Consider the following 18032-nt stretch of genomic DNA (forward strand, 5'->3'; position numbering starts at 1 on the left):
GTGGCGACGACCCTATTGTTCTGTTCTTCTAGAAAAAGGCAGGCTTTCTGGGGTCTGAGTAAAGATGGAAGAACCAGGGGGGGCAATAGAAGATGTCAGTGATTGGGAGTTGGCTTCATGTGCATGTCCCATAAAAGAATAATTTTTGAAAACATTTTTCCCTCTTGCCATTTAAGAGTCACACAGGTACCGTAGTAGGGGAACACTTCCATATTCCACCTTAAACATTAATGCTTCCTCCAGTTTGGCCTATCTAACCCTTATATATTTTAGATATTAAATTGGAATTTGGATTAAATTATGTTCTTATTATAAGTGTTCATGCAACCACTGAATGGTTCTAATACACTGTAGAGAAGCACTTTAAAGTCTTGATTACTTATCTTCGGTTTGCCAACTATCATTGAGAAGGTAATGTAGTGCTTCTTCTCAACAAGATATAATTATATCACACCAGCTACTATAGATCCCACCAGACTTAATTCAAGAGTGCGCCAAAACTGCATTTCCATAAGCATTTCAGTATTGGCATAAACTGTGAATTGGCACGAACTGTATTATCTCAAGGGGTTAGTTACACTGATTTAAAATCAGTTTTATTAAATAAAAATGGGGAAATGTTTTGTGTGGAAACCAAGTTTCAAAGGGACCTCATCACACCCAGGTGTTCTGAACACAGCAGAGCATGAAAGGGAAGCAAAATGGAACAAGAGCTATGAAGGGAGGCTCTCTGAAGACTTCCCAGGAGTAATAGTTGCAATATGAGCCAGAAGTGACAAGGTCAATGAAGCTGAGCTTCATGGGAATGCTCTAGCGGGAAGGTATGGCTCAAAGCAGGGGATAAAAGAACATGCAAAAGACACAAGAAGATTGCAAAAGGGGAACTCTGTTCTTCCATAAACCAACTTTTAGGACTCAATATATTGGGATGTCAGCAAAGTTCTCTGACCTCTGGCTCAAAAATAAACACCCGAGGCCTTGTTAAAACAAACAAACAAAGGAGAGGCAAACTTTACTACCCTAGACATTATCATCTGACTAGGATTAAAATCTAAGCTGAAGAAGAGATTCGTGTCTATCCCTGCCAGTCCTTGTGATCCCTGGAAGCCCTCCCAGCTGGCTTCCACTCTCCCAAATGCACTCCTCCTTCCAAAGGCCCATGGGAGAGCTACATCTCCCATGATCCCCTGGGATTTGGCACCAGCACACTGCTACCCAGCATGTTAGAGCAACAGAAAAGGGAGGAAACTGACACCTCTCTCCAGGCACGCCACCACTGCTGCTATTGCAGTAGGTTAGTGAGGGGTTTGGGAAGGTTGATGGAGATGTTTGAGGACTGCAAGGGCATTCTTCCATCCCCTTAGAACAGGCATCCCCAATCTGCGGCCCTCCAGATGTTTTGGTCTACAACTCCCATGATCCCTAGCTAACAGGACCAGTGGTCGGGGAAGATGGGAACTGTAGTCCAAAACATCTGGAGGGCCGAAGTTTGGGGATGCCTGCCTTAGAAGACTTGGAGAAATTATGTGAGAGCTTCCAAATGTTTTCTGAAGATTTTGGATAATGTTCAAGATAATTCAAAGTGAGCTTGCAAGAGCTCTAGTGGAGCTCACCACACATACTGAGGTCAATAGGACAAGCCTGGACTCTTCAAAGAGTTTGGGGGAATAACATGACATATTTCAAAATTATTTCATCGCATTTCTAGGAATCGTCATCACAATAACTTATTATCATCACAATAACTTATTATCAAGAATGCTTATCATGAACTAAGCACTTTACGAGGAACATAAATTCACAACAATCCAACCCGGCAGGATTACTATCTAATAACAAAGCTTAAAAATATTTCAAACTCTTAAAGCACCAATATTAAGTTTCTAGGTGCCTGGATGATTAGGTATCTGGGATTTCTTCCAGCCTTAATTTTATGTATCTAGTCATAGGCATAAAAATATGCATAAAAATATGGAAGCAGAAATAGGAAAGAATATATTAGTTAATTACTAAACACTTGATTTCAAGACTGGCTACACAACAAAATAAGTGTTAAGCAAAGGGTGTACTAATCTCTTTGCCAGCACAGTGTCACAACCCATAACATTTCAACAGCATAGCAGGAAATGTGCTCTGGAACTTTAAACAAATTTGCCTGTGAAAATGTTTGGGACTGAGATTTAAATAATTCAGGTTGCAATGCTGCACTCACTTACCTGGAAGTAATTTCCATTGAACTCATTTGGACTTATTTCTAGTTGAAATATATAGAATTGTGCTGTCAAGACCTTAAAAATCAACATAAAACTGAATTCACTGAAGTATAAGAAGAAAACCAAACTAGGTTTTCCCAATGATAGTAGAGACTGTCCTAGAAGACTCAGGGACTAATTAAAATTAATGCAACTTAAGCCTACAGCTTCATTTTACTTGAGCTACATGGCTGCAGCTGAAAACAGCAGCCCTGCATCTCTATATCCTCTCATAATTTGTCAAACAAAAACACAGGATGTGATGCCATGGCTCCCCAAATTTCCCCATCTCCACTCTACTCTACTGGCTGCAGCTTGCAGAACACTGATTGTCCACAAACGTGCTCACATTTTGATAAGCATATGAGCAATGCTTGACAGAGCATTTGTGATTCCTATCCCAACTCAAAATGAAATATGGTTGTCTTTGGTCCAGTGATGGCTTCTGATGAAACTTTGACACATCAAGCAGTCTCATTTTCAAAGCACCTCCATGTGAGATGAGAAGGGTCAGACTACATAGGAAGCTGCCTTATAAAGAGTAAGACCAGTGGCCCATCTAACTTAGTTTTACACTTACTGGCAACAGTTTTACTCCAGAGTTTTAAACAGGATCTTATTCAGCCTTCCCTAGATATACCAGAAACTGAAGCTTGGCCATTGATAGCAGCTCAGCCTGGATATCTCAGTTTGTTAGAGTGTGGACTAGGCATCCCCAAACCTCGGCCCTCCAGATGTTTTGGCCTACAATTCCCATCATCCCTGACCACTGGTCCTGTTAGCTAGGGATCATGGGAGTTGTAGGCCAAAACATCTGGAGGGCCGCAGTTTGGGGATGCCTGGTGTAGACCTTCCACATGAAAAGCAAGCGCCTTGCTGCTAAGCTACTGTAGTACCAAAACTTCTGGATCATTAGTCATGCCAGCTGGTTTGTTTACTCCAAGCTACTCCCCTGACCTGCTGGGCAGAGAGGAGGAGGAGACACAAAGTTGCATTTTTTTTGTAGTATCCATTCATTTCCAGTAATATGTCCAAAATATGTGCCATAAAAGATCATCAAATAATATATTTCCCCCTTTTTAGGTAGTTCCTAAAGGCACTGTCTTGAAACGTGCTGATTCACAAGTAAATATAGCATTTACCAAAGAATTGATGCTTTTGAATTATGGTGCTGGAGGAGACTCTTGAGAGTCCCATGGACTGCAAGAAGATCAAACCTATCCATTCTGAAGGAAATCAGCCCCGAGTGCTCACTGGAAGGACAGATCCTGAAGCTGAGGCTACAATACTTTGGCCACCTCATGAGAAGAGAAGACTCCCTGGAAAAGACCCTGATGTTGGGAAAGATGGAGGGCACAAGGAGAAGGGGACGGCAGAGGACGAGATGGCTGGACAGTGTTCTTGAAGCTACAAACATGAGTTTGACTAAACTGTGGGAGGCAGTGGAAGACAGGAGTGCCTGGCGTGCTATGGTCCATGAGGTCACAAAGAGTTGGACACGACTAAACAACAACAACAATTAATAGTTTAGGTTGGTATACTTAAGTACATATTATTTATTAAATCTATAACAATATTCTACTCTTTTAGTAAATGATACACAACACATCTAATAAATAGCTTAACTCTTCGCATACAATTTACATCAAACAGCATTAAGGCATTTGTTTGAAATCAGTTTCAAGAAAGAATGAAGTGTGGGTTTCCTCCTCTCGAACATAATTTCTGTTTACCTTCCATGCAAGAACCCTTAAACAGAAGCATTTACTTGCAGGTCAAATGCCCATCCATTGTGAGTTATCACTGGGTGGATCAATATTTTTCCATAAAATTGGAAGCAAGTCTTCAAGGTTCTAAGCCTGCTGAAGTTATGGACAACCAAACAGGTGAATGCAAATAGGCTTTCTCATATATCGCATCCAAAGATATATCCAGACAATCCAAATAGTTTGCATGAGTCTTGCAATGCAAGGGTGATTGCATATCCAGATGTACATCCCCAGCAGCAATGTGTGAAAAAGGCTGCTTATATGTGCTGATAACTCTTGATGGATTGAAGCACATGTTTGTTGTTTGATTGGTAGACAGAGCTATAAATATTCATCAACTGGGGAAATTGAAGCATTTAAATAGTTAGAGGGCATAAGATGGGAATGAAAATACATTTCGGTGGGCTGAGTGACTGGTCCTGGCAAGGTACAATTTGGCATCTTCTTAAGCTAGGAGAAAGGTCCCAACAGATCTGAAGTTCTGCCAGTCCCTGGCTCACAGCATCAAACTAATTTTCTATTGTGTCATATTTCTAATGCTTGTTTTGCAAGGAGGCAAGTATTTTACCCATGCCTCATTGTTTACAGAGGACAGTAATATTTAACTCAACGTATCCGATACACAGTCACATGCCAGGTTATTTTTTTTAAAAATCAGAAGAGATGCATATTATTATTATTATTATTATTATTATTAAAATCAATAAAACCTTTCCCTCCTTTTTTAAAACCAAGAGCATGATTCATCATGTCCCATCACCAGAACCCTCAAGAGCTGTTTATGGGTAAAACATGGAAGGGCCTCATATTCACACCATCTCAGTGTGCATCGAAGGAACAGTCAGCTTGGGGGGGGGGGAGGGAGAAGGACTTATGAATTGCTCTCATACAACCACAAGAGCTGAACTTGGTGGTGATGTTTGTGTTCTCTCCCCACCACACACACAGAAAGGCTAACAAAAAGCAAATGTCAATTTATCAAAAACCAAAATCAACTTAAACAGACCATGGTGAGGGAAATAATACAAGTAATGAGCTGCTGAAATATCTAATGAAGGATGAACTTATGAAATGCCTAAAAAGAATAAAGAACCATTAATAAACCCAGGACAAAACAAAGTATATCAGATTAATTTCACTAGCTTGTCAATACTCCAAAAGTCTATTTTATTCAGCAAAGTAAGGTGAAGTTCATGAAACTATGTGTCATGGAAACTAATGAACAAAGAAAACGGCAATGATTAATCTTTTTTAAACTTTAAGTGTATTTGATATACTGTCACGCACAAAATGGAGACCAAAGGAATAAGCAGAATTCCTTTAAAACAGATACGTGAATGCTTAAAATTCTTAACAAAGGAATTATTAATATTGCAGCCAATTAAGAGTGAAATTTGCTATCAATTATTAATAAAGAGTCAAAGACATATTACAAACACAGGTGAAGTATTCGGTGAGTTTTGGACCAACGCCCAAGTTCTTTTCTACTAACTCCTAAGGTAGCTCTTGAAGTCAATCAATGAACCATTTGAGCATTCCAAAATGAACTGTGTTTAAGGGAAGATGGTAAGCTGGCAACACTCTTTCTTGTTCTGCTCAAAGGGTTGGTCCTGCCTTGAGAGAGAGAGTAAGGTGACAAGACTTTGGTCAGCATGCAGTTATTTTAACAGTGCAATCGTATCATACGTTATGTCCACTGGAAGAGAATCGGGTTGCTCCTAAGCCCCTTTGTACAGAAAGTAAGCAAACCTAGTCAATTTATGCTGGCTGGCATTGCGCTATGGCTGTGCCAGGGTTATCTCATGCTAATGTAGCTGCTGTGAGGTCATGACAGTGTCAGCAGGAGTTGGGAGGCATGGCAGAGAGGTGTGAGGCTAAGGAGGTGTACACATTACCACTTACTCTGCATCCAGTGCACTCCCAGTTCTACTTTTTGAAGCTGCGTATACACAATGCAAGCCATGAACCAGATTGATCCTGTAATTTCTTGAAAAATACTGTTGCTTGATGTGTGTGTGTGCTTTTTCTTAAACAAGCTTCAATCCAATTAGAAAACTTAAGTTGCATTCACTTCATACTTAAATCAGATGTGTACATCTGAAGTAGCTGCCATGGATATACAAATGAGTATGAGTGCATGTGTTGGTTCAGGAAACCAAACGGTTCATGCATGCTGTCCCTTTCTGATGTGGTTACAACACTATGCAAATGTGACTGGAAATTCATTGGGGATTAATGACCTTGCTATGATTGAAGCTGCTAAGGTGTGCTTAGGCGTAGCCTCAGAGTCCTATGCTTACTTACAGGTTACTTCTGCCCTGCTGCCAGTGTAACATGCTAGCCAAGGCACACAACACAACACAAACAGAATGCAATCTCTCTGAATAAGTATATTCGCCAAGGAGCTAATGGGGAGTGGAGCTGTGGAATAGAAGAGCATCTACATCACTTCCCAATGTCCACATCACTTTATCAGCCAATTCCCGCCAAAAAAAACATAATGATCACTTAGTTACAGGCACTATCCATTGCAGCTGCTATCTATTATTTATCACTGTCTTCATGTCTCTCCGCAGGCCACCAGGCAGCCATTCAACATGCACAAAGACAAGGGTTAGAGTTAGCAGTAGCGACCAGCAGAAGCCAGGGCTCCTGAGCCTTTCCAGACAACATGACAGGCAAAAATGTAGTGTGTTTAGTCATATGCTGCAAGTGGTGTACATACCTGCTAGTCCTCTGTAAGGCATAGCATCGCAGAACTGCAGAGTTGGAAGGGGCCTCAAGAGTCATCTAGTTCAAGCCCCTGCACTGCAGGAATCACAGTCGAAACATATATATATATATATATATATATATATATATATATATATATATATTCCAGTAGCACCTTTGAGACTATGCACTTCTTCAGATACACTGAAACAGAAGTCACCAGACCCTATCTGAAGAAGTGTGCATGCACACGAAAGTTTATACTAAGAACAAACTTAGTTGGTCTCTAAGGTGGGTGGCGCTGTGGTCTAAACCACTGAGCCTAGGGCTTGCCAATCAGAAGGTTGGCGGTTCAAATCCCCGTGACGGGGTGAGCTCCCATTGCTCGGTCCCTGCTCCTGCCAACCTAGCAGTTTGAAAGCACATCAAAGTGCAAGTAGATAAATAGGTACCGTTCCAGTGGGAAGGTAAACGTCGTTTCTGTGTGCTGCTCTGGTTTCGCCAGAAGCGGCTTAGTCATGCTGGCCACATGACCTGGAAGCTCTACACCGGCTCCCTCGGCTAGTAAAGCAATATGAGCGCCGCAACCCCAGAGTCATCTGCGACTGGACCTAACAGTCCAGGGTCCCTTTACCTTTACCTTTAAGGTGCTACTGGACAATTTTTTTATTTTTTTATATATTTTGACTGCATCAGACCAACACGGCTACCTACCTGAATGCAGGAATCACAGTTAAAGAAGCCCTGACAGATGGCCACCCAACCATTCTTTAAAGGAGAGTCCACCACCTTCCAAGGTGTCCAACTGTCAAACAGCTCTTACCATCAGAAAGTTCTTCCTAAAGTTTCATCAGAATCTCCTTTCTTGTAAGGAGAACAAAAAGGCTGGCAATCCCATTCCTTTGTAACGCTGATAGAACCTGCTCCACAACTAAATCTGTACATGCTTGTTTCAACTAGGTCTCTATGTTTATTTTATCTAGTTTATGGAATGCCCCTCTTCAGCTTGTTTTTCACATCAGCAGTATTCGTGGAGGGATACACTGACTCAGAGCTTGTCGTGGATAAGCCCTCAGTTCATAAAGGTAAAGGTAAAGGAACCCCTGACCATTAGGTCCAGTCGTGACCGACTCTGGGGTTGCGTGCTCATCTCGCATTATTGGCCGAGGGAGCCGGCGTATAGCTTCCAGGTCATGTGGCCAGCATGACAAAGCCACTTCTGGTGAACCAGAGCAGCACACAGAAACGCCGTTTACCTCCCCGCTGTAGCGGTTCCTATTTATCTACTTGCATTTTTGATGTGCTTTCGAACTGCTAGGTTGGCAGGAGCTAGGACCAAGCAACGGGAGCTCACCCCGTCACAGGGATTCGAACCGCTGACCTTCTGATCAGCAAGCCCTAGGCACAGTGGTTTAACCCACTGCGCCACCTGGGTCCTCAGTTCATACACAACACTAAATCAAACCTTGGCTTAGTGCAGGTGAGTCTACAGGCTCCCAGAGAAAAGACTGCAGCTGATTTGCTCCTACTCTGGTCTGGCTGCTGCTGCACTGCTATTCTTTGGAGACCACTGTCACTCATAATTGTTGCTGATCATGCCAAGGATTCAAATCCCTGTCTCAAGGAAGGCCTGGAGAAGTTTGGGCATCAATAGTTTGGAGTACATGTTATCAATAATATTGTACTTCCTGTTTATGGAAACCACCCATCCAACTACTCTGTATCTGGATGGATAGCTGGGAAACTGTCAGGTGTGCACATAAGCCGCTGCCCCATCACCAGAAGAGCTGTTGTCATGTTAGGGAACAACTGCATGCAGAACACGAGGCAGGCAGAAGGCTGAGAAAAAAGTGAAGGATGAGTGTTGATGAATAGCAGTATTCCACATTTGGATTACTGTGTAAATTCTGGTTACATCTCAAAAGAGGTATCGTGGATTTAGAAAAGCTGTAGGAAAGGGCCACCCAAATGATCAGGCATCTGACTGGCCATCAAGAAAAACAGGATGCTGCACCAAACAGGCCTTTGGTCTGATCCAGTAGTGTCTTTCTTACCTTGCCTTAAGGCCTGAGGAAATCAACCACAGGGGAGATGGGGAGCTAAGGAAATGAGTTACTGAGAAAGAAAAGGAGAAAAACACTCTTAAAAAGTTGGAAAGTAGAGGAGAAGCTCTCTCTACCCTGCTGGCAGGAAGAATTAACACTGGAGTGTTACATATTGAGGAGAACAAGGAAAGCAGGGAAACAAAGGAGCAGAGAGCCAAATGTGAAGGGAGCTGAGAATCCTGATGTTTGAGGAAAGTAGGACACAGTAGTCAGTGGCCTGAAAAAAACCCAGGAAACTATAAAGAACTGCGGATGGTGTGTGGGGAGGAAGGAATCTATGGAGGCAAGGAGATGGGAAAATGAGATTGAGATCTAAGCAGAAAGATCTGGGCTATAAAAAACTGCACATGATGCCTGGGGACAGGAGGAGCACTATGGTGTTGACAAGATGGGAGGCTGCAGAACTGTAGTCCAGGGTGCACTGGCTGGCATTAGTTTGAATGAGCCAGACAAATATTTTCAGATCTATAGAACACAATTGTTTTACTAATGTCGTTAAAAAATAGTAATCCTCTTTTAATGGGAGCAAAAGTACAAAACATAAACATCCTAGTGCAGAATGTAACTCAGGAAAGAGTTAAATAATGCTTGATTTCTCCCCCCCCAAATCATGTATTTCTTACTAGTCTACATTAAACATAGACATCTTTCAAAGGGTACAAGTAAACTACTACCAATAAAGCAAAATGTCGTGTAATGACTGACAACAATTGACAGCTATGCTGCCTTTCTCAGAGTATAAAGAGTAGCAGTAAATTTTTAAAAACCGCATTAGCTTGCAGTAGCTGCAGATTATGGCTGCTGTGCAAAGTAGAGCACATAACTAGAATACAGCTAATTTTTTTCTCCAATTTTTTGGCTCATAGAATTCTGTGATTTCTGCCACGAGTATTTTGAGAGGGAAATTTCATGCACCATGGTATTGTAGCGGGATTATTATTGCAGTGCACAACAATTATGGCGTGAGCCATTTTCTCATCATATGATGAAGCTTAAAAACATAAAAAGTCTAGGTCACATGTACATCCACTAATCGCTCACATACATAGTACATAAACTCCTAAATTTCTAACACCTTTTTAGAACTTCAGCCCTTCAGCTCCAGGGGCTCCTCCACCCCGTCCTATATTGTCACCACTATAGCAGGGTGGGAAAAACTTCTCAAAGAGCTCTCACATGTGGAACTACACCCAGAAAGACCCATTTCAAACAGAAGGTTGTGCTCGCAAAAGGGTCCATATTTTGCTTTCTACACAAATTACCAAGCTCATGCTGTTCTGCACTATGTAAATCTGCTACGTCTTCATAAATAAAGCCTTAGTAAAAGTCAGATTCAAGCTCATGAGCCTTCATTTCTCGAGTAATTTTTAGATGCACTCACAGATTAATTATCAATGCCCTCTGGCAGTTTTCTGTAAGAATTAGAGTAACCTGACTGTGAAAATAGAGTAGCTTAGAGATTTTTTAAAAAATTAAGTGGTTTATAAATGCTTTTTATATAAATAGGATAGCAAAAAAGGGTGGGAGGGGAGAAGGAGAAATAGCAGATGTTGTAGGGCAGGTGTGGGGAACAGTTGGCCCTCCTGATGCTGCTGAACTACAAGTCCCATCATCCCTGGTCATTGGCTATGCTTGCTGGGGCTGTTGTCAGGGATGTGCATTTGCACTACAAAACCGAATGTGCCTCAAGATGGAGAAGCTGGACAATTGTAGCAGGGCTTGATAGTTGCATATTAAAAAGCCTTCTAAAATGCCAATTTGCTACAGCAGCTGTTGCTCCTCCCAAATAACAACTAGCCCTCGTGAAGCTGCACAACATCCCCAAAGTCTCCATGGCCATTACATTCCTGGTAAGAACCAGAGGAACTGCAGACTCCACTAGAAGTAGAGCAACACTCCAACATCTTGCATTGTTCACTCCCATTATCAATTGTTACTTGACACACAACCTATGCTTTTGAGCCCTACTCTGCTTCTTCTTTTTTAACCTGACTACCCCCAAAAGGCTCAGGTTTGCTGACACCACAATAAGAAAATCAGCATTTAAAACCTCAATTAAAAGAAATACCCACAGCTAGAAAATCCATGCACCATTTACACGTTGGTCTCTTAGGACAAGGAGCTCAAATTAGATTAAGGTGGTCATTTATCACATCAACTCTAGTTTTAATACATGTGTGTGCTTATCTTGCAGGCAGTCGATCGGTTTGGTGAAACACAAACACTCAACAGACACTGGTCAAAGAAGGTTATGCACTCCCCATAAGAAATGGAATATGCAAGGACATAGAAGGCAAGACCTTCCAAGGGAAAGTGGACAATGAGAGAACCTCAGCTGCGCACACAGGCACATGGGCGTACCCAGCAAGGGACAGGGGGCAGCTGCCCCCCCCAGAAGCAATAAATAAATAAAATAAAATGGTTATAAAGTGATGAAACGAAACAAAATTAGGTAGGGCAATGATGAATAATCAGTTGTTTACCACACTGAAATGGTGTAAAAACCGAGAAGTATCTAGAGCCACCTAGCGACTGGTAGAGGAATCTATGTCAGCCAGCCATTGGGATTCAAGGGAGGGAGAGGTCTCTAGCGGGCTCTAGCAGAGAGAAGAGGGAATCCTCTAGAGGGGTGTAGTGAGTTCCGCGTCACTAAACTGAGCCGCCCGCCGCTAAACTGAGCCGCCCACTATTAGCTTACCTTCTTATTTACATTCAGAAGACATCGAGGCTGCCTAAATGGATATAAGAAACTGGTTCCAAAAAGGTAAGTTAACTAATTTCTATAGAAAATTAAATTTTAAAGACCTGGCTCAGAAGTACAATGGGAGAGGACAGACTGACTGGGTTGTGTTTGATGAGCGCCCATCGAAAATGCTTCAAGGAAAATCAGGACTGGCTTGAAACGAAAGTTTTGAACAAGTTTTCTTCAAACCCAAGAAAAATGATATTAGTATAAGACATGTAACTAGAATGAAAATTATTATTATTTTCAAGTGAATAATTGTAAAAACTACCGTAACAAAGCACTGCTATAATTATATATAATTTTCTTTAAAATTTGGTTTCATTCGCCTTTTCCCTGCTGAAATGTCACAACCTGAATGACCATGGCTTGCCCCCCCCCCAGTTTTGATCCTGGGTACGCCCCTGCACAGGCACACTGTATTCCAGTGATTTGTGACCAGTGGCTCATATCATGCACACCATACATGGTGTTCCTCCAATAATCCTGGGGTGTGCAGTTTCTTAAGTGGAATTGTAGCTCTGCGGAGGTGCACTTTAGTTCCCAGGACTCTTTGGGGGAAGCCATATGTTGTACATACACACCAAAGAGCTCAAAACAAAAGCATTCTAGCCCAATAGCTTATCTTTAAACCATCACAATTATTGTACTCTAAATATAATTCTGCTAAATGAGAATTTTTAAATAATACATAAAGTCATTATGTCTATACTAAAGGAGACAAAACATATGCTAAAAACATTCTTGTTTAGACAAGCCTACCCAGAGGCTTAGAAAGTTGGAGTAATTTTATTCCGTTTTAGTATTTTGACTTTTGTACTGTATGTTTTAAAGTAGGGCTGTAATTTTTTCCTTATTTTATTGTTTTATCTGTTTGAGGGTTTTTTTTTAAAAAAAACAATCAAGCGGTGTATAAATTATAGGGAGGGAAAACAGCAAACAAACATGCTAACAATGGAATTAGACAAGGTTTCAGGATAGGGGAAATGGCATATTTTCCCACACTGCAGTGTGCCCCTGCCCAAACCTGGCCGTCCAATAAATAATAAAATAAATAGTAGACCCACACTGGATCTATTTAGTGCTATAAAGCACCACCTCACCTTGGCAGCTCCAAATAATGGTAGAACAATCCTTTTCTTCTCAGATTGGGTGAAGCCCTGAACAAGAACACACATCAGGGACTGCAAATACACTGCAACATTTTGCTGTTGAGTTCACACTGGTGTACAGTGGCACCTCGGGTTACGAACTTAATTCAATCCAGAGGTCCATTCTTAACCCGAAACCGTTCTTAACCTGAGGCACACTTTTGCTAATGGGGGTCTTCCGCTGCCGCTGCGCCGCCAGCACGCGATTTCCATTCTCATCCTGGGGCAAAGTTCTTAACTAGAGGTACAACCTCTGGGTTAGCAGAGTTTGTAACCCAAAGAGTTTGTAACCCAAAGCGTTTGTAACCCAAGGCACCACTGTACTAGTGATAGGGTTGCCAGACCTCCAGGGCTGACCTGGAGACTGCAGGTTTGCCTGCCTGCTTCCAGTTGGCAGGTGGAGGGCTTGAATCTCCAGGTGGACTTAGAAGTTGTAGACTGGGAAATGAATTGTACAACAAATGGCCCAAGAAGCTACTTCTTTGAGTCAGTGTAAACTGTTCAGAGCTGTGCTCAATCTGCACATCAAGCAAGTTTCTAAAGAGCTGTATTTAAAACACTGTCACAAACTTTATCAAAGCTTGTCTTCTCCTGCTATAAGGGGCCGAGGTAATCCTTCAAGAAGGCCCTGATTAATGCAAGCAACCCAATGGTATCATGGAGTGGAAGGAAAACCAAGACTTTAGAAAAGAAGGAAGACAGGAATCATGCATGACAACACGCAATTCATTTCTAAAGTGAAAAGAATGTCAGCGCCTAGGATTTGAAGAAAATGAAGATAACACAACAAATAGGAAGATGAGCAGCAATTATTGTGTTTCCTTGGACTAACAACATTAATCGACTAATCTGTGCAATTACCCGATTCATTAGTTGATCATAGATTAATTGCAGATCCATTATAATCTAGTCAGCCATCTGGACCTGACTGATTCTTCTACTGCCACCTTGTACTTTCTGCAACCACCTCTATTTCTGCCTGCTACTGAAGTAGTGCTGCTGCAGCAGCAACTATTTTACATTTATTTAGTGCTACCACACAGAACACAGAAGTGACATGGCCCCTGTCCAGAGGGTTTGCAATCTTAGTGATGTGAAAGGGAATGGAGCTGGCAGCAGAATGCTCAGGAAAAACAACAGAAAGCAGTTTTCCAGGAAAGGCACTGAGAGTTTACACATTAAGAATGTTGCTGCATATGCAGTGGTATTCGGATCAGCAGACCCTGTAAAACGTGAAGCTGAATGTGTGTTTGTGACTCCACAATGGACATATAGTACAGAGTACTATAGTCAATGAGCTGCTCCAATTTGCTGCTCCAAACCATGGCAGAAATATGGCAAAATACCCTGCCATGTAAAGAGCATTAAATGGCATTAGATATTAAGGTGCAAAAGAGAAAGTGTTGGCTTGAAGTGTCAAAGGAAAGATGGCTCCAAAATGGTCGAGTCATTCACTGTGTCCATGGAAGGAGGAACAAAACCCACTTTTATTATTCTTTATTTGCCTGTACTATATGCTGCTCAGTGTCCAAATTGGCTTCTAAGCAGTTCACAAAACATGAAAGCAAAATATACAAAGCCAATTAAAATCTGTAACTAGCATCAAAAAGCAATACAACAGTAAAAACAGAAGATCTATTCTAGACCCACACCAAGTGATTTAAAAAATGCCTGTGTAAAGTGGTGCCAATACAGATGGGGCCTCTCAAATTTCAACAGGGAGAGCTCTACAGACCAGGTACAATCAATGAAAAAGCTTGTCTTCATGTTACCACAAGGTAATAATTACTGGGCAGCAGCAAGGCTAATCGGGTTCCATTTGCTTATCTTACTGCCCTTATAGAGCAAGGGAGGGGAACTTGGTATTTCAGGAAACTTGACCCAGAGTTGTTTAGGATTTTATATGTAAGTAACATATAAGCTGGCCTGATAGCTAATAGGCAACCTCAACATTGGTATGTTATGCGCCTGATAAGGAGCGCTACTGCACCAGCTGCAACCTCTGGATCAGAAATAAGAAGGGGGGAAAAACCACAGAGTACATTGCAGTAGTCTAGATATGAAGTTATTAGTGCATGTGTCACAGTAACCAAGCTGTCCCTTTCCAGGAAAGTCACCAGCAGAGTGACTCTAGAGAAGAGTGCCCTCCAAAAATCTGTGAACTACAATTCCCATAACCCCTGACCACAGAACAAGCTGGCTAGGGTTGATGGGAGTTGCAGTCCACAACACCTGGATGGACCCACATTGACTACTCTTGGTCCAGACCAATGCATATTTCCACCCCCATTGTGATATATGAGATATATGGTACAAGCTCTCCAAGTTGCAAAATCACTTTCTGTTTGGAGGGAGGTTGCCTAAGGTTATAAAGGGGCTCTCTGGAACGAGAACAAAAGACAAGTTCCACTTTTAGGGAGCAGGATCTCTGAGGCAAACAGTGAAAAGCATCCTGTATCACAGCAGACTTCATAAACCACATATTCTACAAGGGCCAGATCTAGGTTTGTGATGAAGCAGGCATCCATTTTCAAATACTGCCAGTTTCGATCTAGGTATTAGCATGGATGCCTGAAGCATCGTGCTTGACACCCACCTGTTAAGTATCTGTTCCACAAATATGCCTAAACTCTGGTTCTCAAAGCATAAATGATCTTCCAAAAGATGTGCATGTAGCTGCATTGTTTTAAACATCTCAAATTTCAATAATGCTGATCTGGCACTTGAAAACAACAGCTTAAAGATGCTGGGCAGAACTTAACAAATGAACTCAGTCAGGAGATGCCCGGTTGAAGGGCTTCTGCTTGCACAACATGACTCCCCCCCATCCCCTGCACACTCCCCACAATTGGCTGGGGGGGGTTCAGGAGAATCTACAGAATAACACTCAAGGGAAGGGTGACTATTCCGCCTGGCAAGCCAAAATGCTTCCACAGATGGTGGAACGTTCAACATAGTGTGAGGTTGAATTTCACCCTATGTCTCCCTCCAATCTCTTCTTTACCAGACAGTTTGTCAAATCAAACCATAATTGGCATTTTAAAAACACACATCTTCTACAAAGTCACTAACCATAAAGAAAATTAAATTAATAGCCTTCAAAAAGATACAAATATTATTGGGGTTATGTAAATTCACATTTCTTATTGGTAATGCAACACTCTTGACACAAAGCACTTTGTTCTTAAGTCTTTTACCCAGCTCTTAAATCTTTTCCCCTTATTAAAACCAATGTGCCTTTAAATGCACTTGTATGGCTGAATTGTGTCCAACATCACTTAGTAAGTTATCTGCTTTCTCTTCGCTGTTTTAGCTATCAAGACTAAAACTGCAGCACACAAAGTTGGATGAGTCCTCTATAATATTCCAAATTCCTTCTTCCATGACGTCCCTCTTTCAACCATCTTCCAAATACTTCCCCCCCCCCCAAAAAAAAACCTGTTTCAAAGTTTATAAAAACATATTCACAAACTGGTAACTCATCATTTTATATGAAGCTAATTCTACCAACCCACCTTACAGGGCTGTTTTCACTAAGTGCTTTGAACACATGATATGCAGTTTATGCTTGTTAATTAAAGTTTTATCATCATCACAGCCTTGCATATTTTACACCTGCATTTCAAAATAATTATGTTCCAATTTATCCATTACATTTCTGTTCTTCCTCCAAGAAAGTACTGGAGTTTCCACTATTTTGTTATGTGGGGTAGATAGTTAGTGAAAGATCAAAAATCACCCATTAACCCTAGTAAGTAAGCAGGGATTTCAAGAAGACTTCCCATGTTCATCTAACATTTTACACTGCACTTCTCCCCTGCTACCTATAATAAGTAGAGGGTTTGGGTTTTTTATATTTGATGGTTTATTTCTTTGTTTTTTCTGCACTTTTGTTGCAGTTATTAGTTATATTTGTATAGTGAAAAGTTCAATAAAAACGAATGCCTAAAAAAGAAAGAGGGCAGAAAAGCATTTGGTTAAAGATTACTGCTGAACGCTACTGAGATGATAGGTTTGATCATGTGGGGAAAGACAGCTTAACAGTAAAACGCATTAAGAAACTGGAAAATGCATTTTAATCCCAGTGACACACTTGAGTTTTATACATAAAATGCAGTTGTATGTCTTATAAGTGATCTATAACTGCAATTTCAGAAACATGCAAGACTATGACCCAAACATGTGCTGTATCCATTTCATTGTGAAGTGGTATGCATCATCAACTGTTTTTGACTCCTGAATTAGATACTAACTAGAGATTTGCAACCAACCTGGTTTATTCAAATCAAAATATTAAATAGGCACCACACAATCCCATCAGTCTCCTTAGACTCCCTGGCTCCTTTCCCCTCCTATTCCCGGGAGCTTGTAACAGGAGCTTATTACTCAGCTCTTCTCCAACTCCCACTCCCCCTTTGGCCCCTACTGTTCTTAACTTCTATCGTTCTTGCAGCCACCTCAATTCATCCTTTCCTCAAACCCCTCCCTCTCAGCTCAATGAATTCTGTGCTTCTCTGCCTCCAGCCATCTGCCCATACGCCCCCATTCCATGGCACCAGCTCAAGTTGGGGAGTGTCATTGCCAACAGGCAGGGGAAAGACATATTTAGCCTACAGTATTATGAAACAATTGATGAAGCTACTGAACCTGGTGGTATCAAGATCTCGAGTGTGTGTGTGTGTGTGTGTGTGTGTGTGTGTGTGTGTGTTTGGATAGATGGGTAGATAGATATACAGATAGCCTTAGCTGCTACAGCAGGAGTGACAAGAAGCCTGCAGCTTCCAGAAGGTCAAGGCCTCACCCTGTAAGGTCAAACAACTTCCAGTTGTGCATTACAGCCACTTCTAAGAAGCTTGGGTCACCAAACTATTATCAGAGGCATGCCAAGGCCTGTTTCTGAACCATGAGCATTCTGTTTGCATTCAAGCTGGTTATTATAATAACCTTGTGATAGTAAGAATTTTGTGCCTGAGTTTGCCTCTTTTCATTCTTCCCTCCTTGACCCTTTTCCTTTTGTGTTGTGTCTTTCCAGATTGTATACTGAGAGTGGGGAAATATATATATTTCAAAAGCTTCACTGGTGAAAAGCATTATTATATATTTATTTAGGCGCCACATTTTTCCCTGACTGGGACTCAAGGTGCCTTTTAGATAAAGTAAGGGCAGCTAAAAAGATAAAGGAAACATCTGGAAAGCACTCGAGTTAAAAGAAAGCCAGTAAGACCTTTAAAGGCTTCTATGTGACTAGCTTGTTCCCTGATTTTATTTTGTACATCACCTTGAGACAGGCATGGGAGGAG

The 18032-nt window shown here is 41.5% G+C and overlaps 1 protein-coding gene across 1 annotated transcript in view; it reads right to left on the reverse strand.

Moving 5' to 3' along the window:
- BSN (bassoon presynaptic cytomatrix protein) overlaps window positions 1-2242 on the reverse strand; it is a 192899-nt gene extending 190657 nt beyond the window's left edge. The window contains exon 1 of the mRNA XM_060272198.1: window positions 2217-2242. Within this exon, the coding sequence (XP_060128181.1) occupies window positions 2217-2242 (26 nt within the window). The remainder of the gene's footprint in view (window positions 1-2216) is intronic.
- Window positions 2243-18032: the final 15790 nt, after the last annotated feature.

Source organism: Zootoca vivipara, chromosome 2 (assembly GCF_963506605.1).
Source record: "Zootoca vivipara chromosome 2, rZooViv1.1, whole genome shotgun sequence".
NCBI lineage: Eukaryota > Metazoa > Chordata > Lepidosauria > Squamata > Lacertidae > Zootoca > Zootoca vivipara.